This window comes from Lineus longissimus, chromosome 5 (assembly GCF_910592395.1).
Source record: "Lineus longissimus chromosome 5, tnLinLong1.2, whole genome shotgun sequence".
Taxonomy (NCBI): Eukaryota; Metazoa; Nemertea; class Pilidiophora; order Heteronemertea; family Lineidae; genus Lineus; species Lineus longissimus.
This window is the reverse complement of record NC_088312.1, coordinates 6,686,006-6,706,975: the sequence shown is the minus strand read 5'-3', so window position 1 is coordinate 6,706,975 and position 20,970 is coordinate 6,686,006. Positions and strand designations below refer to the sequence as shown.

At 41.4% G+C, this 20,970-nt stretch overlaps 4 protein-coding genes across 6 annotated transcripts in view; 1 reads left to right on the top strand and 3 right to left on the bottom strand.

The window, feature by feature from the left end:
• The window catches only part of LOC135487746 (achaete-scute homolog 5-like), a 15,105-nt gene extending 11,959 nt beyond the window's left edge, over nt 1–3,146 (bottom strand). The window contains exon 1 of the mRNA XM_064771816.1: nt 3,066–3,146. Coding sequence (XP_064627886.1) covers nt 3,066–3,146 — 81 coding nt within the window. The remainder of the gene's footprint in view (nt 1–3,065) is intronic.
• The window catches only part of LOC135488472 (uncharacterized), a 25,028-nt gene extending 9,525 nt beyond the window's left edge, over nt 1–15,503 (top strand). The window contains exons 1-9 of one of the 3 annotated variants that reach the window (XM_064773097.1): nt 10,942–11,032; nt 11,522–11,661; nt 12,106–12,227; nt 12,431–12,552; nt 12,859–12,962; nt 13,212–13,507; nt 13,935–14,095; nt 14,266–14,396; nt 14,684–15,503. In XM_064773097.1, coding sequence (XP_064629167.1) covers nt 11,028–11,032; nt 11,522–11,661; nt 12,106–12,227; nt 12,431–12,552; nt 12,859–12,962; nt 13,212–13,507; nt 13,935–14,095; nt 14,266–14,396; nt 14,684–15,171 — 1,569 coding nt within the window. In that variant the 5' untranslated portion in view covers nt 10,942–11,027 and the 3' untranslated portion in view covers nt 15,172–15,503. Of the gene's footprint in view, nt 1–10,941; nt 11,042–11,521; nt 11,662–12,105; nt 12,228–12,430; nt 12,553–12,858; nt 12,963–13,211; nt 13,508–13,934; nt 14,096–14,265; nt 14,397–14,683 lie in introns of those variants that run through there. The other 2 variants (XM_064773098.1, XM_064773099.1) reach the window with 2 other exon arrangements.
• LOC135487745 (uncharacterized) lies at nt 8,098–10,326 on the bottom strand. Its single transcript, XM_064771815.1, has 5 exons — nt 10,171–10,326; nt 9,620–9,866; nt 9,161–9,343; nt 8,888–8,936; nt 8,098–8,270 (listed from the first exon to the last, which is right to left on the bottom strand). The coding sequence occupies exons 1-5, from the start codon at nt 10,324–10,326 to the stop codon at nt 8,159–8,161; spliced, it is 747 nt and encodes a 248-aa protein (XP_064627885.1). The 3' UTR covers nt 8,098–8,158.
• On the bottom strand, nt 15,466–20,970 carry LOC135488473 (serotriflin-like). Its single transcript, XM_064773100.1, has 10 exons — nt 20,882–20,970; nt 19,058–19,125; nt 18,302–18,380; nt 18,103–18,188; nt 17,817–17,907; nt 17,500–17,645; nt 17,050–17,156; nt 16,647–16,732; nt 16,170–16,271; nt 15,466–15,972 (listed from the first exon to the last, which is right to left on the bottom strand). The coding sequence occupies exons 1-10, from the start codon at nt 20,934–20,936 to the stop codon at nt 15,857–15,859; spliced, it is 936 nt and encodes a 311-aa protein (XP_064629170.1). The 5' UTR covers nt 20,937–20,970; the 3' UTR covers nt 15,466–15,856.

Genomic DNA, 20,970 nt, shown 5'->3' with positions numbered 1-20,970 from the left:
AAGGCTTTGGACACTTTCATCGCCGTTCTTGATATGGGAGTGAGTGTCAACAACTTGTTTCGTTTTGGTAATCAGCCTCATCGCCGAAATACATGCAACTGAAGCTTCTTCAGTACCTGCCTAGTGCCATTTTAGTATTTCCGTCCTTCATCGTCATGGGCGGGGGAGGCCATTGCCTTTTAGTAACCAACAAGGGCCGTCTGGGTGCGGTTTTTCTTTATTCTGGACCAACGGACGGGCACTCACCCTACGCCTACTCTCTCATCAAAATGCCTGCCCTTTGAAATCTTACATTGAGTAGAGTCCTTCACATTCGACAATAATATGAGCAGCCTCAAAGCACGGATGCATCCATCCCGACTCTCACGCGTTTGCGTAACATTTTTGGTCTTTTTACGAGTAGAGTAAGTTTATCTGCATAAGATGAAATGCCAGGGGCCATGTGCTCACCTTTAAGCCCATAGGCAATGTCAGAACCCAGCTGCTTGGGCAAACATGAAGGTTATGTCATATTCCTGGGAACACATTTTCTAGTATTTTGTATGAAAACATCATTTTTAAAATACTCGCGTATCATTGTTGGACTTTAATTCAACAAATACGATATTTTTGGAGGAGTGGTTGACAATCAACCAACCGGCATCTGACAACCTGCGAAGGATTTTTGACTGTCAATTTGAGAACATGAAAATAATAACCTAGAACACTTCTTTGCTCTAATGAGAAAAGTCCTTTATTTCGTTACTCTGCTAATGACCTTTTTTGGGGAAATGGCAGTGAATTGTCAAATCGCTCCTGAGAATCAATCATAACTTACGACTCGTCGCAGTATCTCACAATGCGACACGTGTTGACATTCCATTCGCACATTGATGGCAAGTTATTGCGTTTTTATCTTTTGTATTCGGACCGCGCATCGTGTCTCGTCTACCACAACAATAAACGACATAACCAAGACTAGCCTCAGCAGAGACAAAAAAAACCCCAATGATTACAATATCAACAGAATAGCATCCTCACTCTCGTGCATGCTTTCATACAGCATAAATAGAATTACTGAGATGTGAAAACCTTGGTGATCAAAAGCAGAATAGATGCGTATTGCGAAATAAAATCGAGAACTGACCGACTACGCTCGATGATAGCTATCTATGAGAAATCAGATAAGACACGCGGGTATATAGATAACCACATCACGTTTCGTCACATATACTGTTTTACATTGTGATCTAGTATCCGTCCATATACAGATTGTAATTATGGATGCGCACGTGTCGACTTGCCGCATCATACATCACGCAAGTCACTCCATGATCGAGTATTAAACGTTGGATGAAGTGGTCCCGATCGACCCAGGACATATCCTAACGCAAAACCAGACACAAAACAAGCACAGTCGTACTCAACGAAATGTTTGACTGTCAATCTGAGAACATAGAAATAATAACAGAGAAGATATAATAGTATTGACGACGAGATCAGGTGAATTGCCGGGATGAATTGAAGGACGAGCAAGCGGGGCACGGTAGGCTGAGTTCGGTGTTTGCCAAGTTTTTTTCCTCCACACGACCTCAATCCATTGTTAAACTGTTAGCGTTAATCAATATCAAGTGCAGGTGGACAAATCGGCCAAATATAATCTTTCGGCTGCTATTCATTACTGTTCAAATGAAAAGCACGTGGTTAAACAAGACTCGTGATATTGACGGGTCGCTGAAGTGATCGACATTTTGGCCATCGTTTAGAAAAGATTCGAGATTTGAAGAAAACAAAAACGCTTTGTTTCAACGCTTTGTTTCAACATTGAACTCTATAAATACCCTGTCGAAGTCCGTAGACACGTATAGAAGTCCGTGTTATCTGCAATCTTTGTTTCAAAGAGCTTACCATTATTATTCTTGATGCTACCGATATCAATAAATGAATTAATGGACATTGGGCCTCATTATTAGCAGACACTTTCTCATTATGTCTTTCTTTTTTATTACAATATGCCAGCACGACTATAGCGTTGATCGGACCCACCCGTTCCAGGAAATTATGATGCTACGCGAAACTTGATTTACTGTGGTTCTTCGGTTTACCTTTATTGCTTCCTTACCTTGATAGCTGGCAATTCCATTTGAAATACTACTTCACAAGTTTTCATATTATTGAGTTTAGGGGTTAGTAGTGCGCCGGCAAAAAGGGCTGAAAGAACACGTAGGGAAGGTATTATATAGTATTTTAGCATAGGCACAAACCTTTTCGAGTAGGCTTTGAGAATAATTACCACCAAATCGCGGTATTATCTTTTTATCGCCCTAAAAAATGTCAACGGCGATTGAACTTAAATTGGGCAAGTTTGAACATGCGATAATTGCACAAAGGGCAAAACCAGGATGGACTGATCTCTAAAAAGTTGACATTTGGCTGGTGCAGAAAATGTATATAAGGAGTGGGAAAAATAAACAAGGGGGAAAGGACGGGTCAACACAACGTTGACACACTCCCAATGTTTTTACATGCGCAACACTTGTCAGAGAAGTTTCAACAAGTCTTATCTGATGAGAGGCATTGTAGCGAGCTAGTAGGCACGTGGTTAAGTCCCATTCAGTGTGCTTTAGCAATATCAACGACGAGAGAGATGATTCGCCGGGTTCTCACACGGGTTGTCAAATCCGAAGATTCTGCGGAAACGCCGGAAAATGATGAACGCGGCTCGCCGCCAATAAAAAAATCTTAAAACGTACACGGAAGTTTCCCGGCCTTCCTCGATTAACTTAAAACCTGTATACTTCTTAATTTTTAATACTTCGTAAGTTTGACAAGCGTATTTAGTCCAAGATAGAAACGACGCCATCAAGCAAGATGGTGGTGACGGTAATGAAATGGATAACTATACTATGAATTGGACGAAGATTTCGTTAACTCGGCTTCGCTGCCATGACCCTCCGTGCATTTCATTATCATGTTGATGAAACATGGTATTACACGTCGCAAGACAAAGATGTAATGAATTCTGGTTTAGTATCTCCTCGGATTATGTCAAAGGTGCCCTTCGTCGGCGCTTTTTCTCGACTCACTCCACCCCCACCTGCATCATAGCTACACGTATACTCGTCGAGGACACCTCGGCCAGCGGGCCCCGTGAGCTCGACCTTCATTTGCGCTTTAAGCTTCGAGTACACAGAACTGAGCAGACACCAGAAATCATGGGAGCAACAATTACTTGAAGTCGGAAAGAGAGGTGAATACTAGCTTGCGACAGCAACTAGGGTCAGCGCAAGAAGCCAAAAAGAGCCCAAAGAAATCACAGCTGATGGTGCTTGATGGAACTCTCTCACACACTGATATCTAGTACGACTCTGTTCAGGGGTGCTGGCTGCTGGTCTAAGAGCATTCTCGTGGCATCTCTTCAGACAGGCTTCTGCGCATTTTGATAGTCCTTGAAAACTACGCGATACTCTTCTTTGCACGTGCTGCCCTCGGAAACCAAATGGCGCACACGTGCTGAAGCCTCAAGTTGAGCTTCTCATTTGGACGATCAATCCTGGGAACGTCAGTTTTTAGCCGTTACCTGTTGCATCTATAGTGTTGACTTGCAGAAGGGGCTTGGGCTCAAGGTGCGGGAGCTGTGTTCGCTGAATATGCCAATGGCATTTTCAAAAGTGTAGTTGTACATATGCCTAAATCATGATCATGATGTTATCGAATATACCTCGGTATATTATTTTGGTCCGATTTTAAGGCATGTAAGCTGCAGATTGAAATAATGACCGCACCAAATAATATAAGTATCATATTCAACATGACTGAGTTCGCAGCTTTGGGATGAACACTAAATCCAACCCGTGACCATAGTTATATCATTTGAAAAATAATGGTTACAATTAATCCATTTAGGAAGCAACAAGTGCGAACAATGGTTAAGAACCCATATTGTCTACATTATAGTTTTACCAAATAAACGGAAACAAAAAATTGGATGACACATCCTCTTTATCAACTGATGGACATGATCAACTACCATTATGAAACCTCAAGTACAAAAAGAAATGCGTGAAGTTGAAATGATTGCAAGTTCTAGTGCGGTTAAACAATTAAGGCGGTCCCGACATGTCTGAAAGTACGTTTGCAGAAGTGTCTACGCCATTGTACACTGCGCAAACTGGTGGGAACGTAAAACAGTTCCTTTTTCTTAATTTTTTTTGGCCAAAACTGGTGCCAGTCACAGTGAAGCACGGAACTTTTTCATATTTTTTATATAAAGTTATATTTAGAGGTGCACCTGTAACGCCATGACAATACACGCACGTTTTATTTATATCTGGTGTCTGCTCAATGTGAGGTTTAAATCGTAACAAAAATGATTAGATTGATTTTTTGTTTTTGTAGTCCACTACGTTTCAACTTGTGTTCACATATAAAGGCGTCATAAAATGGAATGGTTTAAATCGTAGTCGGGGGTTATTTACCATGGACCATAACTGGATATCATCGAGACCCATATCCTGCAAAGGGAAGTACATGTGGACCTACATGTACATTTACAGTAAACATGGTAAATGTATTATACATGTTCATTGTATAAGGCCTTGGACTTTGAGATGTTTTCTAAGGAAGGGTCTGACATTCAGTAAAGGACTTCATGTAATGTCGATACATGTAAACCAGAACTAGCATTTTAAACGCTTGCTGACAACGACCCTGTCATGCATGTGTACATGTATACTCCAACCAGACGCAGAAAAGATTTTGCAGCAATTCATTATCACCTGCTCCATCACCAGCAGAGAATATGGTGCAGCGCTATTCATTGTCCCTGGCTAAATTATAGGGAATCCTTATTAGATTCCCAAAAAGGAACAGCGTGGACCAGCAATTAAATGAAGGCAGGGTGTCTTCATCTGTTCTGGTTATGGTCATTTCATTGGTTTCCGTTTATTGCGCTTAGCCGTGGGCGGATGTCGGGGGAAGATGATCAAATATGTTACTCTGGACTTAACCAAGTAAAGGCCGTGCAATGGTATTTTCTGACAAGATTTGTCACAGGGCTAACACGGGTGTAGCCTTTAAGACGCCCGGCTCGCCTTCTAGAAGAGGCGTTCTCCCAACCCAGCTGCAGGCTTTACCGTGGGCAGATATTTTATTAAATTCGTGTTGCTTTTTTCATTTGAACGAAAGAAGGCTTTAGTTTTTCATCGGATTAAGGTTATTCATGGTATTGGTGAAAGGTCTCTTCTCTGTAGTTTTTTTTTCAACAGCCACAAGGGACTTCAATTTATAAGGAAAACACCTGCCTAGAATCATTTTAGTAGTCTTGATTTAGTCCGCCACGAGTTTGGTAAAGAAGCCACTCATGAGGACCAATCCGGCTTAAAACAGCCAAATTGACCAACTGAACATTTTCCCTGCAAGATACCTAGTTAACAGAACCAATTAAACACGATTACAAATCCCTCGAAGCAAGCGATTTTTCAATAAAACTTGTGTTCTCCTAATCGTTGACATGATTCAAGTCATTAGAGTGGGACACTGGTCCTGGGGTGCAAGGTTTTGTCAACGAATAATTGGAGTGCATGTCGGGTCGCTGGTGGTGTGCGCGCCCTAGGCTCCTTCTCATCAGGTTCATGAAACATCGGCAGTACTAACGTAGCTCTTTTCGACTGAAGACACCGCTTCCTTGCAACAACATGGAAATGACCAACAAACTATTGTAGTAAGGAGTCAGTATTAACGCTTCGCTAGTTGGCGAAGCTGATTAAGTTTTACTGGTAAACTGATAAGATAGTTAATTCTCGGAGAGGTTATGTTAGACTTCATTACTTTGAACGAATGCAGAGTGGAAATTTCTCAGCATGGATCATGTACTGATATCCACACTTTGAGAAGACGTACAGAACATACAAGTATGCCAACAAATATGATTCTGGCGATCATGTTCAATGCACCTGTCAACGAGACACGCCGCAACTATACTAAGGAAACGGTTAGGGCCAAGGTCATTATATTCTTTCCAAGTCAAGGCTCTGCATAGTAACAACAATGTACACACATGTATCATTCTAAACAAACAACTACGATAAAGGATGACATTGGCAAGGGTTTCTTAGTATCAGCATGACTGTCACTGTCCTGTCCTCGGGTTAGGCTAATCCGGTTTGTCGCCTATGACCAGCAAACATGGAAAGTTGCGTTCAAGAGGAATAAGCCCGAATGTCGGTATCCCCGACAGGCGACCTGGGTGTATCTTCGTCCCAGGTTATGCCACAGGCTGTACCTTGTATTCTCCAAACTGAGCGCTTATGGAGTAATTAACTGCCTCATGGTAGATATGTTAAGAAGCCAATCGGGGGTACAATGCCTCTGCCCTCAAAGTTAGACCCAGCCACGTGCTACTCCTGATTCAAAATAGACGCCGCGAGCTAAAACAAGATTTAAACGTTTGAACAAGAGTTAGCCTTTAAACCGCCTGGTTCAGGGATATCGTAATTAACTTGAAGGGCGCCCGCGAGCGTGGGTCGCGTTTGAGGATAAACCCCTGCTGGGTGTCGTGCTGAACGGTACGGGACTGATAAAACGCCGAGTTCTTGGGCGTTTTCAAGGCAAATGTGACATTCGAAACCCCGCACAACCTTGCCGTAAAACAGCCTTTTCACAGATTGATTGTTCCTAATGTCAGTGATATGAGGCTAAATTACTTATCCGTAATAATCTCCTTCATTGCCATTTTCGTTGAGATATTGTCCATCTTCCACCTTCGCTCTTCATTTGGAGATGTTATTCCCCATGGAGTATTCCTCCTCAAAAGCGGGTTGAGCGTTTTTACGTGCCACTACGGCATTCCCAATAGAGCATTATTTGCCTTTTTGCAATACTCAGTTGCTTCGCCTTGCCTCCAAAACACACATCGATCATGGCTGAACATTACTTTTAGATGTTTTCGTTTGTCGAGAACGAAAATTTTAATCAATGCTCTCGTGTTCCATGGCCAGTTCCTGAAGATGATACAGCTGCCGATTATCGCTAAAACCATCCTCCTCCTCCTCGAAGAAGACAATCGATTATGTTGCAACATGGCCCTGCGTCATACCCGTTGACGCTGTTCTTGTAATGGAACACTGCTTCTTCTTTCCAACTTTGGTCTCGAACCAACAGAAGTGTTCAGCAGTACTGCTGAGTTGACATAGACAGCGGCACACCGATTTTTGAAGTTCTCATCACGATCAGTTTAACAGCAGGAAGTTTGTCCCCGCAATTGGAAGGCTTCGGGATATGAATGTCCCAATTGATTTGGAATACATTTTCCTGCAAAGTAGGCACATTTTAGCAAAGAAATATCTAGACATCTACATTAGACTGTCGACGGTACCCGGCGACGATGTTCGGGTATGATACATACCACTCTGCATATGATATTTGAACGAGGGGTGGTGTTGTCATGGGAGAATAGCTGAATTTGATGAAGAGTTGATACACCTGCTGATGAACATCGATTGCGCATCTTCATCCTGCGGCGAACTTATTGATCGTCTGCTCCGTCTTATGTCCAACTTTAACCACCAAAGGCCAACTTCCGACTTTCTGATGATACAAATGCGTTTTTTCGTCATGAGTATGTGAGAAAACGAGAAGATTGAGGAGAACAAGTTGTTCAGCGACTGTTTTTACGCTGGTCACGCTAGCAGCTTTTTCTCAAACGAATGTTTACACTCCATGTATCTGATGGTAACTACTTCAACTAATGAACTAATCACGCGTAAATGATATTACAACAACAAAATGATATTGCAGCATAAATTATCCTCATGTACTTACCGAAGTCTCGGCTGAAGACCAATGTGTCATATGCGATGAGAATTTGAACACTGAGCCTAAATTGTATATTTTAGATTATTAACATGCTTTATATGTCCGGATGCTTTCCTATTTGGGTTGCAGACTGTAATTGTTTGTCGTCAGTGGCAGTAGGGTATTGATGGTTGAGGGTATAACGAAGTCGGACACAGTCCAAGTAATTGATTTTATTTACCAACTCAGTTTCAAATATCATTACTAACCGCCAGTGACAGAAAGGTGTTGACAGTTGATCTGAGAGGATTACGCCAAGTCAATTGATAGTCCAAACTATTACCAACTGAGTTTCGATACATTCATCAAGACTTTACGGGTCAGGTCAAGTTAGATACTCCTGTCGTCTCAGATTATTTGTAATAACACTTGCAAGAGTTTGTAACTTTATGAGACAGAGTAACTTCTCTTCTTTGACCCTAAAGGTGTTGTCCTTACTGAAAAAGAGAAAGAGCCAAAGGAAATAGAATGTATACAAAACAGCCTGGAGAGACAACTGCTTTCTTCTTGCCAAGACGTCACTTCCAGGAATCTTTTAATTCTGTTACTTTTGAAACTAGTTTTTGCTAAGAACATTTAGATGGCCTATGGACAAGTACTGTACCTAGGAATTTCTTCCTCCCTGGCTAGCCTTGGGCCACAATAATTACAGCCAAGGACAAAAATCATACCTCTCTTCGTTTCTTACCTACTGATAATGTGTGTTACATTGGTAACATCTCTATATTCATCATTATCAGTGAACCCAAGGTATTTTTCTTTCTCTCTGAAAACAAAGACGAAATTTTGCTAAACGTGACAGATTTTACCATGATAAGTTTTGTCACCAGACCGAATATAAAGTAAAAATGTTCTGGATCTATAGGCAGCCGCAGGAAAACTGCATAAATGTGCTGGTATCTCCTACACTCCAGACACAGCGGATTGCCTTCGTTCCTCACTCATACTAATGAAGGAAGTATGAATATGATGACAAATGGATTGCCTCAGGAGTCTAGTATTTTCTAGATCAAACGATTTCGCTTAGAAATAATTCAACTCATGACTGACTTACGTTTGACTCTGAGAACTACCAGATCCACTGCAGTTACTTGCTTGGAAATCTAGTCAGAAAGTAATGATGATGAGATATAATATTAAACGATGGGTTAACTCTGTGTTAACGAAAACTCACGGAAAACTAATTCAATCCAGATTTTCCGAAATCGTGGAATATGGCGTGCAGAACATACAACCAAAGGCAAAACATCGAGAATACTCAAATTAAAATCACATGTTGCCAGAAGAAATCACCTTGCCGATCTCAGTTAGGCACCTGATGTCTTACCGTTCTCATAGTCGAGAGGTACAACATCATCAATTCTGCGTTCCCCACTGGCATCGTCCTCAATTCGTAAGCTAGCCAGCCTAACAAGGTGTTGGAGATTAGACCTTTGATCATTCAGCATCACATGCAGGGAACGGCGAAATGATTCCAACTCTAGGTTGATTTTCTGTCGTAGAACTTCATCTGAAAAAGATAAGAGAGCAGAAAATTACATCTACAGTAGAATCGGCGTTGGAGAATAACTGCCACTGCCAGCGTTAGCTTACTAAGTAAGCGTTTGAGACTTGAAATATGATGGATACAACTGTACTGCACTCCTAACTACTGATCTACAAAGAGGGCAAGAATGTACCATGTTAATAGGTCAAACTCACAGTCAAGTTTGTATTATCTAGTCTATACTTGTTACAATGAATGAGCATCAAATTGTTTTAAATTTCTCGAGATTGTTTTTTATACCTAACTGGCATAAAACTCTCTCTGTGGCACTTTCAGGTTTACTTTCATTACTGCTGGTGTATCTTTCCTCTAAGAGATCCTGGCCGTAGTCATTCTCCATCCCGTAGTTGTTACCTTCACTCAGATCGACAGATGAACAATTGTCCATATAAACCTCATTTGATGCATAATCATCCGTATTTTCAGGCTGTGGGGGGAACTTTTGTAGGCATCCAGTTGATTGAGGTTGTACGGCCTTATCATATGGCTATCAATAGAGGAAGACCAAATGTCAATTGACAACCTTACCTCACATCACAAAAGTAATGCAGCAGTGTACTGCTTCGAATTGAAGCGAGGGCTAGTGTTTCTATTCAATTCAGTCAATCACATTAGGTCATACCATGTTCAATATCTAAGTTCAGTTGGCTAATTGTACCATCATGACATGTACCTTTCCCACATTCTGACGTGTGCAGCTGACAAGTATACTGCTACAGTAATAAAGTAAAGTGAATACCTTTTTTGAGAGTGACAGATGAATGACTAAGATGTAACTTTAAAGTGCCTACCAGTTGGTGATCCAGACCATTGCCATGTGGAGGGTGCCCTATTACACTGCTATTGTAATCAGCAGATGGCAAGAAATAGTCAAAGTCACCAGCATCTCCGTTGTCCATGTGGTACTCAGTCATACACTCACTTGATTGTGGAACTACTGCTTCCATTTGAGTGCAAGGAGTACATCCCTTGGTGACGATTAAAGTAGTTTTTTAGCCCATGTAGAAAACACTTCTGCAAAGCAACCGGAGATTGGTATACCGATTATTCCACAAAAAATATGATTTCCTTTCAAAAAGATTCATGATAAAAAAGGACATGGTGCCCTATAACGATACATCCCAGTCATCACACGTCGTCTGCTGATCAAACGGAGCGATTGATCAATGCAGTGTGTGTGATGGATATAATGAACTGATCTCAGCCATGTCACTTGTCATGCATGCATGCTCATGTGCATTGGCTCGTGTGTCTATCTATGCATGCCATGTACTTGTCGGCAAATGTCGGTCAACAACGGCAACTTCTTCAATTTTCGAAGCGCAGCAGGGTCAGAATTAGGTGGTATAAGCAACTACGTAAGTGCTCTGATCGTTCTTATATACACCCCGACTTGATTTATTTCAGCAATTCACTCTTTCACTCATTCATGGTTTCAAAATAACCGCCGGCAAAATTCAAGTTTTTATTTTTTTCGATACCCGTTTGTAAACTTCCACTCCTCGTTGACCGTGTAATTCGCTATCGAACACTGCTGCCATCTGGGAATAAATACTCGTACTGATCAATGCCGGATTGTATGATTTCTGGAACTCGTCTTCTATTATTAGTAGAATTATAAAGCAACTAACCATTCGATTTCAATTCTATGTGGTAAGAAAGGTAAAATACTTAATAAAGAATATGTAGATTGCAAAATATCTTATTGATATTGCGAAGTAAAAGCTGACTACGACTTTGATGGTCGAATTTTGACAAATCGCACTGTTGTTGTTAGTGTTGCGCAATGATGAAGTATATTGAGGGGGCATCACAAAAGTTTCTGCCAAAAGGCTCTATGGCCAACTCTGACCAAAACCTCTGCTTGAAGCATAGAGGCGACTTGACAATTCACTGCCATTTCTCAAAAAAAGTCATAAGCCTCGGTTAGAGTGCTGAGATAAAGGGCATTTATCATCGGAGTAAAAAAGTGGCAGTGACCAGTGGCAGTGCCAGTGAATTCTTCAGTCGGCCCCAGCCCATGGCACTGTGCTCAAACTGATGACCAGAGACAGAGTTGTGTTTTTCAAGGTCTCATTTATTGGCGTTGGCCTGTAGTGGCGGTGACCAGGGTCAGTGTGTTAACCGTGTATTTTCATTCAGTTCAGCCAGAATGGCGGGCGTCTTCCATGTTCAGTTTGGTATCAACGAGACACCTCTCTCTCGGGCTCTCGAGTATGGTCAGTTTGATGTCGCAGAGAAGATGATCAAGGAATGTACTTCTGCATCTTATCTTGATGAGGGTAGGTAGTCTAGAGCCACAATAACAGCACAGCGTTCTAATCTAAAGTCTATCCCGTCGGTGTGAAATCAAAACTAGAATGTTCGTGAGGAAATTCCAAATCCAAAAATGTTACAAGTGATGATTTGGCAAAGACTTATTTGCAATGAAGTTACGATGTTTGTCGATTCTTGTTCCTGCATGTAATCTCTAGAACACCAAAGTCTAAATTGTCTTCAAAGACAATGGGTGAATATGCTGACTTAACCGTAAATGTTGAGTGTGAAGCAAACACTGAAATAGCTAGTCCTGAATGTGGAACTTTATTCCTTATGGTGACTGTAGTAGCTAGCGGTCCAGTACAGTAAAAAGCCCATGTCAATTCCATCCACAAAATGTTCTGTATTGTATTGGAACAGTAACTATTGCTGCCATTGTAAGCATTTACTACTTTTATCTCTAATAGGTTGCTACACAAGGACTCCATTGGTGATCTGCCTAAAACCAAGGTTGAAAAGCAAAACTAACTTCCATATTGCAAAACTACTTGTCGAACGTGGTGCTGATCCAAATATAAGGATACCAAATGTAAGGAAACAGGGTCACATAATCCTGAAAACTCTTTTATTGAGCACTGGCCAAGAGTCGGAGCCACTTTTCCACAGTGGCTTCAGTCCTGATACGTCCAAACAAATTGTGGTCGTTCACTTCCACTGTGATTCATGTAAGAAATCAATGCTCTGATGTCAGTTATGAAATTGACTTTTAAAAACCTGTTGTTCCTTCTGCAGACTGATGGTGCTGAGTTCATCGATCCAGGTCAGAGTCCCTTAGAACTGGTAACGGAACTTTTCTACAATTGTACGAGATGCAAATTCCATTCAGAGACATTTCCAGATGAGGTCGAGGAAAGGTTAGTCATTATTATTCAGAAACGGAGCCAACCTAGAAATCAGAAATGTGCCTTTGTTGTTGATGATGTACAACTGTGTGGTTGAGTAATTTGGTGCCACTCATCTACTCCCTGGATAAGACCTGGTTTGCGGCCAGAATGGTTCTTATCTATTGTAGTTTTGTCAAAAAATTTAAAAGGGGGCCATCTATAACAGCATCCACTCTAAGCATCCACGAGGTTGGAAGACAGTTTTTGATTCCCTGTCAGATCACTGTTTTTTATCCACGGACCAGGAGTGTTTAGATTATGACATCTTTCTTTCAGTCTTTTTAATAAGATCTTACCAATGATTGGATTGCATAAGAAGCGCATCACATCTAATGAGGAACTACAGGAACACATTTATGGGATAAGTGTGGTTTTGTTAGGTAAGTGGACTAGTGAACAGTTGCTCTGGTCTTGCATGGTTGCTACGGGTCTGCAATGGTCAAGAATTATACATGTAATATTCTTACTGTAATGTTTGCATCACGCCCAGGCAAAGGGATGCCGCCTTGCCCTTGAATGCTCAGTTCTGAAGTTTCAATTCAAAAGCATAAAAAACTGCAAACTTTGTGTTCTTCGATTGCAGCATATGATAAGGAGTCAGATTTGATATGTGATTAATTCTACTTCAGGTTATGGTGCAAATGTCAATGTAATGAATAAATTTGGTAACACACCGCTGAGGGACATTTTGAGAAGTTGCCGCACAAAACCAAAACTCTTGGAGCTCTTTCTTGAGAATGGTGCAGATGTTAATGCCCAGGCTAATGGTAGTTTCACCCCTCTGATGCATCTCTGTTCTATCCAGTTCGGTTGCTCCACCGTTGATGGTGAGTGGAGAAAGGAGGCTGGTGGCTGCTTACATGAGAACCATGAGGAGAGGAATCTCCAAAAGTTGGAGACCGTATTTGAGGTTGGACAGGTTGAGGTGAGTATTTAGACTCGCTCTCTTAAGTAGGCTTATTATCAGTACTTTAAATTGTCCAACAGGCTTTTCACTAGGTATTTTTAAATCTGATTCAAAAGCTAAAAAAAAGGTTAATTTTGTATAAATTCCTGCCAGAGATGTCTACTTGTGTTTCTCTGTGTACTTAAACCTGACTCCTGAGTCACTGAAAACCCTCGTCCAACATCATTAAGATTATCACTTTGCAAATCCATTGATGAAGTGAGTGAATTCAACGGTCTATTGTTCAGTGGCTATCAATTAAGCAAAAGTCTTGGATCGTAAAGTTGCAAGGGATTTTCAAATATGGCCCCTGTTGAATTGCACATACATGTACGTGTACATTGTTACATTGTGACCCGATGTAGATTTGCTGGTTTGATGATATCGTCCCCAACTTCCTTTTCAGATAAATAAAACCAACAGGAGGAATCAGACAGCCCTTTTTGTGGCATGTGCGTGCAGCCATTTTGCACAGGGTAAAATCCTCCTTCGGGAAGGTGCTTCTCCTGATTTCAAGGGAGGAATTTTTATCTTCAGTAAAACAACAAACGAGAACAATGAGTCAAGGTGAGCATTGTGGAATCGATTGTATTCGTGGTCTGTAAAGCTCATCAATAAAACCATAGTTTACAGTTCAGCTTATTGACAATACTGTTTCTTGTATGTTTAGATTCCTCAATAATTCTAAGAGAACTTCAGTTCGCTGCAACGATCATTGTTATGTTTCCGTTTTTTAGTGGCTCTTCTGGGAGAGTGGATGTGACGCCCTTGATTGCTGCCCTTGTGAGCCCGAAAATCCAGGCTGAAATTATCGACTTCCCTGACAAACCGCTCAAACTATTAGAACTAGGAGACATCATAGACACAGGTGAGTCTAACATATCTAACCATCACTCAGAGTATATGATGGGGAACAGGGGCCAGGGACAGAACACAGTAAAATTTGAATTAATTGTGAATATTTGTAAAGGTACTGCTAGGAAGAAACACATTGTGCCAACAGTGATTGAAGTCTGGGGTTTATCAGAACTACGTTAAAAAAACTCTGGCATATTCCTGATGATGTCCCCACTCAGTTTAAACATTTCAAATCCTATCATAGAGAAGTCTAATTTAAGAGTTTGATCTGAAATTATTGTTGATTTGTGTTTGCAGGTAAATTTTGCTCAAACGTCATATGGGAGGAATTCTGTGAGATTATCACTAGTCTCTTCAGCAGCTTTACTCACTTGCTGAAGTATGGACCAAAGCTCATCAGCCTCATGTTTGGAAGTGCCACCTCTGACCTGGTACAACAAACTACTCGAAATATCTTCCATGACTTGTTCAAAATTCATGGCTCGACGGAGTGGAAAACTGGGAGGATGGCAGATTTGAAAACACTGGATTTGCAGAACTATTGGAAAATGGATGAGTGCGTTGATTCTACCAATTGCGTTACTTTGTCTTTCTTTGTCTCAAAACTTCGATTACCAACTGATTTAGTGGAACGCTTCGAAATCGAGTGGCTACGACTTTGTCTCTGTGCGTATTACGCTAATGCTATGATGGCGTGTTCAATCACGTCAGATAGCTATGGAACTATCAGTAGTGATGAGGACAGTGATGACTATGAAGACGATTCTGATATGGAGTTTTGGTGAGGGTCCTCCACTTGTGAAGTAAACAAGCTTACATCACGAGTTTACTGTATGTGGGGCTCAGTATTGAGGTACAGGCTAACTCAAACCAATTATCTCAATACCCTACTTGCTGTGACGTCAACAGGAATTCCTAAAATGGCTGCTTCCTCATTGTCAGCCCTCAAAACTGTCTTTGTCAGTGTAATTTCACTATGTGCTTAAATGACACTATAAGGTACTAACCTTTTGTTGGTTAGTTATTACAACGAATCTTACAATATTTATACATGTATAATGATAGCAAAAAACAAAGTGTTAATTTTGGTACATTTATTTTTGACTCCACTAGATACATGAAATTAGTCCAGTTACAGAAAGTGATACACGTTTGTGTCTCATCTCGCCTTTATGATATGCCTCATGAAGGGTTTAGGAATTTACATTTTGTGAAATTGAAATAGTAAATATATTTTGTATACATATAATAAGAAAGTGCTATAATTTGAATATTGTTTTCTAATTGGTTGGTCAAAGATAGGCATTGATTGTATTCCAGTACATCCTGATCTTTGGTGCCTATGACCTTGTCTTTAGAATGACCTGCTGCATTGTTCAGCAAAATCTTCTTCGCTATTGAACTTGTTACTTCCATGTGAATAGCACAACTAACTGGTCAGAACTAAGATTAAGAAAATTCTGGAGTTGTCTAGCAGAGATTACACAACTTGGGGCAGTACTCCAACGGCACATTGCTGTACTGGCAGGGATTAGGTCCAAATGCTCCGTTGCAGAAATCAGTGTCTTCAGCCTTGGTACATTCAACTGAAAGAAGTGAACTAAGGCATCATTAAAGCTCCAATAACCCTAAAGGATTGTTGGTTTACAGAGGAAATATCACAAGTTTTGTAGCATTCTCAAGACTAGTAAACAATATCTTGAAGGGACGAGTAGGGTATGAGATGTGGTCCGTTGTTTTCAATCATGGACGTATAAAAGTGGGAAAGCACCATTATTCTTACCTGTGCAGTCCGGCTGCATCACCCAAGGCACATTGAGACACTTGCACTTGCAGGTCCCAACATCCAAAGTCCCACCATTCATGCATAATCTCCCTTTGCAGTCTGAAAGAAAAAGGACAGTACATGTGATGTTCCAAGTATAGGCATTGTGTCTCAAGGAGTTCAAATATAGCTGATCGTGACAATCTCCTAGTGAATTTGAAGTGATGCCAGTATGTTGTGACAATGTCCCTGCCTACTAACAACTGATACAACCACTGACGACCTCTTGACACCTGGTGTACCTCGTGAATTATCTAAGTACGGTTTTTGCATAAATATTAGAAAAGACTGAACTAATTGTGACTATGTCCATGGTGTATCTAAACTATCTAGAAGTCTAGAAGTTCATCTTATTTGAAGGAGGCCACTCTCGATCGATGTTATCTCGATACAGTCTTGATACCGATAACAAAGTATTTGAAACAACCTGCTTACCACACAAGCCATTCTCGGACTTCATGCAGTCTGATCCCCTTGGGCCTTCTTTGTATGGTCTGCTGATTCGATCGTACAAATTCCCACTGAAAGAACGATAAGATGATGGGACTTGCTGAGGAGGATGAAGTTGAAGATGTTCGTCCCAGATTCTGAGTTGCAAGGAGTTGCCAGAATCAATTCGGCTCCTGATTAGGAGAGATTTTTCCTGGACTATGCTTGGTGAACAGTGAAGCCAACCAGCGTCAACTCAGCCCAAAAGTTCAAACCTCCATAGACTTGATCAGTTGCTTTCGAACACTCTTCCACCGGCGCAGTCACGAAAAAAGAATTAAAACAAGACAGTATTAAAAAGCTACGAGGGGTAACCGTAAAAACACATGATAATGTGACCAATACTCACCCTGGGCCATAGTTGCAGACGTAGAAGTTCCATGGTCCGCTGAACTGAGCATTCGCTGGACACCGGGCATAGCCACATCCTATGAGGGGAGTCTCTGCCCAAACTATCTGAAATGAACATATTGGACGTTTTAGCGAGAAAGTGGAACAACATTGGCTACTTACATGTCTTGAATTGGACTGAACATTAATCGGTATCCACCAGATCAGGGAGTTGGATGTGCACACCGGTGATGAAGACCCCCTCGAGTGAAAGTCTGGGGTTGAGAAGATCTTACTGTACACTGTCAGGAGAGGTCATCTCTTAAGCATTTTATCAATCTGTCATGGGAAACCCTTTGTAGAAGTTCCTAAGCTACTGCCTACACCTTGAGGACAATCAGAAAGACACTCCTGTACGTCTGTCCACATGGCTATCCCAGTTACACAAGTAAGATTGTGATTTCATTACCTGCGTGAAGTGGCCAACTTTATGGAAGACGTTGCTGCCTCCGTAGGTGAAGTCCTTGATCTCACCATACCACATGGCCATCGGCTTCTTCCAGTCCTTCTTGGCGTACGTGTCCATGGCGATGTTCTGGCCCACACTCATCCGCTCTGGAAAAGGAGAGAAACGAAAAATATGATAGGCTTGTCCTTGTCACATCCTTCTCTTGTTTGTTGTCCCAAGAGACAAATGCGCACCAAGTTTATATTCGTTCAACACATTACGTATCAAATACAGATTTAGGTTTTCATATGAGTGATGAGCGAATATAAACTGCTTACTTGGAATGTTCCTCTGGTCGCTGCTATCGTGCTTGTAGTCGCAGTTGTCGGCCCATTTCTGTGCTATCATGGCCAGCTCGCTATCCCAATACTGGAAGACAAATTACATGTATGGTAATGTCATAAAAAAAGCGGCAGCATCTGCAAAAACTCTAAAAGACGTATTTCGTCTTTCAAGACGTTTTTGTGTCTCTCGCAATGCACCCAACGTCTATTGGGTTCAGCAAAGCATTGTTGGATCATATCTGAGGGTGCGGTCTCTTTTGATATCAACACCCTCACCTACCATCTTCTCCATGTTGGTAGCGTACTGTTTGCTTCGATAGACGTTATGGGTATCCTCTATAAGCCGACGATCTCTAGGTGGGACACCTGGAAAGAAAGGTATGATCAATTGATATTTTACCAAAGATTTGATGCGATAAAATGTCATGGACCTGTGACAAGACGACAGAACGCAATTGTCGGCATCATGATATTCTTACCATCTTGTGGTCCATTTCGTCCAGAGCGTAGACAAGCTGTATGGCGCGGGTTAAACTGATAGAACTTGGCTGCGCAAGGCTGCAAGAAATCAACACTATGCTATAAAACAATCTTGTTTGCACAATCGGTCGCTGTCTTCGGTCAGACACATTAGTAGATTAGACACCAGAGAAAAAGCTAACACTGTTGTAGTTAACTCAAAGTAAGAACAATTTTATCAAAACTTACATAAGAGTATAGAATGACAAGAGGTTTCGTTGCACTCTTGGTATAACCCCTAATACCCAAACTCTCATAAATCATCGTTCTGAGTTGACAGAAACTCTCAGCTTGGAAGAAAAAAAATCGTTGACTGAAACGTCTGAGTTGGTCTTCAACAAATACCTCGTTGGTAGCAAATAATTGATTAATTTCTTTATAGCCAGGAAAAATATTCGGTTTGAAGAGCTAAGGAAACAAATCAACGCGATATGGTCCAGCTCAATATCATCATCGACACCGAACAGGCGTCTGACTTCTGTCTAATTTGCGTCAATTGTTTTATGTCGCCGTTTTATTACAGGTATTAGTCAGCAAAACATGGCTTTCAGAGGAATGTGAAATACATCTATTGCCTCCGCAAGGCAGGACTTACAGACAAGAGTGCCCGTAAGTACATGTACGTCCCTCAAGTCGTATCATAACCTTTCGTCTGAGCGATGTTCCAGGTGCTTTATTAGGGAGGTTGTTGAGAACAGCGACTTCTCAGGACTTACCACTCTCTTGTCTATCTCCTTGGTTCCGACTGAAGCGGATCCCTGCACAGGCCCTTCATTCTCATCGCCTGAAGAAGAGACATCGGTGGTGAAAGTGACTTGGTGACTTTTCCCCCCCCCCCCCCCCCTTCAACGCGATCCGCTTCCCATCATAAAATGCCAATACGGAGGCCCTGCATTATACGGAACATGATATTTCGACTAACTGATCAAGTCCAGTTCCTATAGTATAGTTGTTCGGTCCAGATTTCTGAAGAAATCGAAACCATTTTTTGTGTTTAAGTGTTTGAGTTGGTCTGGCGGGTTGCCTCTTAGTTTTTTGAGTCAATATCATCATCCTATGAAACCCAATTGTAAGAAAGTAATAAGTAATTTGATCGGGAACCGATATTAATTATATTGACCGTCCGGGAAGCTGGAGCCATGAGTGGCTGTAAACCGGGGCGAGTCATCAACTTTTCGGCCATTTGACACAATCATCTGCTGTCATCACATGATATGAAAATACATATTTCAGAGACTGCAAGTTGATATATTACAACCAGATATGTGACATCGACGTATACCAGGGATTTTTGATACACTCCGATTCGATATTTTTTTAGGAAGTGACTAGGTTACTTGGCAAGTCCGGCTTACCAAACAGCGACCTTTTCTTGTCCCGAATGGAGAGCCGAACTCATTGATATTAAAGTAAAGTCTCCAGCTCGCCAAACAGGGTAGATTTTTTACCTGTTTGGCAAGCCCGGCTTGCCGAACAGGGTGGCTTTTTAGTGCTGTTTGGCAAGCGGCTCTCCAAACAGTACAAAAAAAGATGCCTGTTCGGCGAGCGGCTTGCCAAATAGACCCGGCCTATTTTTTATAATCATAACGTTCGAGCAAAAACCCTGACGATACAAAAGATGAAGAAGTTTCGCTCAACACGGAGAGAATGGAAACCAAATACCGTTAAAAGACTGTGCTCGGAGGCTCAACTGTAACGCCGCCTCGGACGCTCTGGATGGTAAGCTAAAATTCAAAACCCACGACTTTTCAATCAGGCACTCGTCACTTAACCAACCGCGTCTCCGAGGACGACTGCCTCAGTCAACAAAGACGAGTTCGTCAGTCCGCTTTTACTAAAATCAAAATATTGCATTCGATATTGCGGGCCTCTTCATGCCATCCTTCGCGATTAGTTTTGTTGGAAGAGAATATCTGATGTTCGAATGATCGGCTCAAATGTTTTTGGAAGTGTCGTGTGCACTGAGGTTTCGCTGCCCACTTCGAAAAAGGAATAAGAAATACCACTCGAATGTTACTTGATGGGCTAAAGTAACCTTATCCCGGTGCAATGTTTTGGGCGTTTCCTTTTCTGTGTAATTTACCGATTGTTTTGAAACGATGAAAGATAGATTGACACTTTTTATGTTTCCCCCTCTTAAAAACTCATGGTCGTCCTAACTTTCTATTGTATATATGTAAACACTGAAATATGGGGAACAACCCGGCAAAGATGTTTCACCGGCCTTAGTTCTGGTTGTGACTGTCCTGATATAATACCAAATTGGCTGGCATGAATAGTAAAAGCATAAAAGTTATTATAAAAATCATATAAGTTGTCTTCCGAGGACTCCCCGTCAGTTGAGGGGGAACTCAGACAACTAGAGTTGAAACAAAGTTGTTTTGGAGGACATAAAACAGTTTACCTCATGAAAGGAACAGCCTCGATTCGTCGAACCAGATTCTTTCGAAAGAAGTAACTTTTTGTGACCTTTTAAGATTACCAACCTAGATGAGATTTCAGAAAATGAGAGTTTAGTACATTTATATAAATCGTCCTACCTTTGGTCATCTGGATGAGGGCTACTGCCAGTACGATTAAACAAGTCCACTCCATTGTTGTGTCCAAGACTGAGTTTCTCTAAATGGGA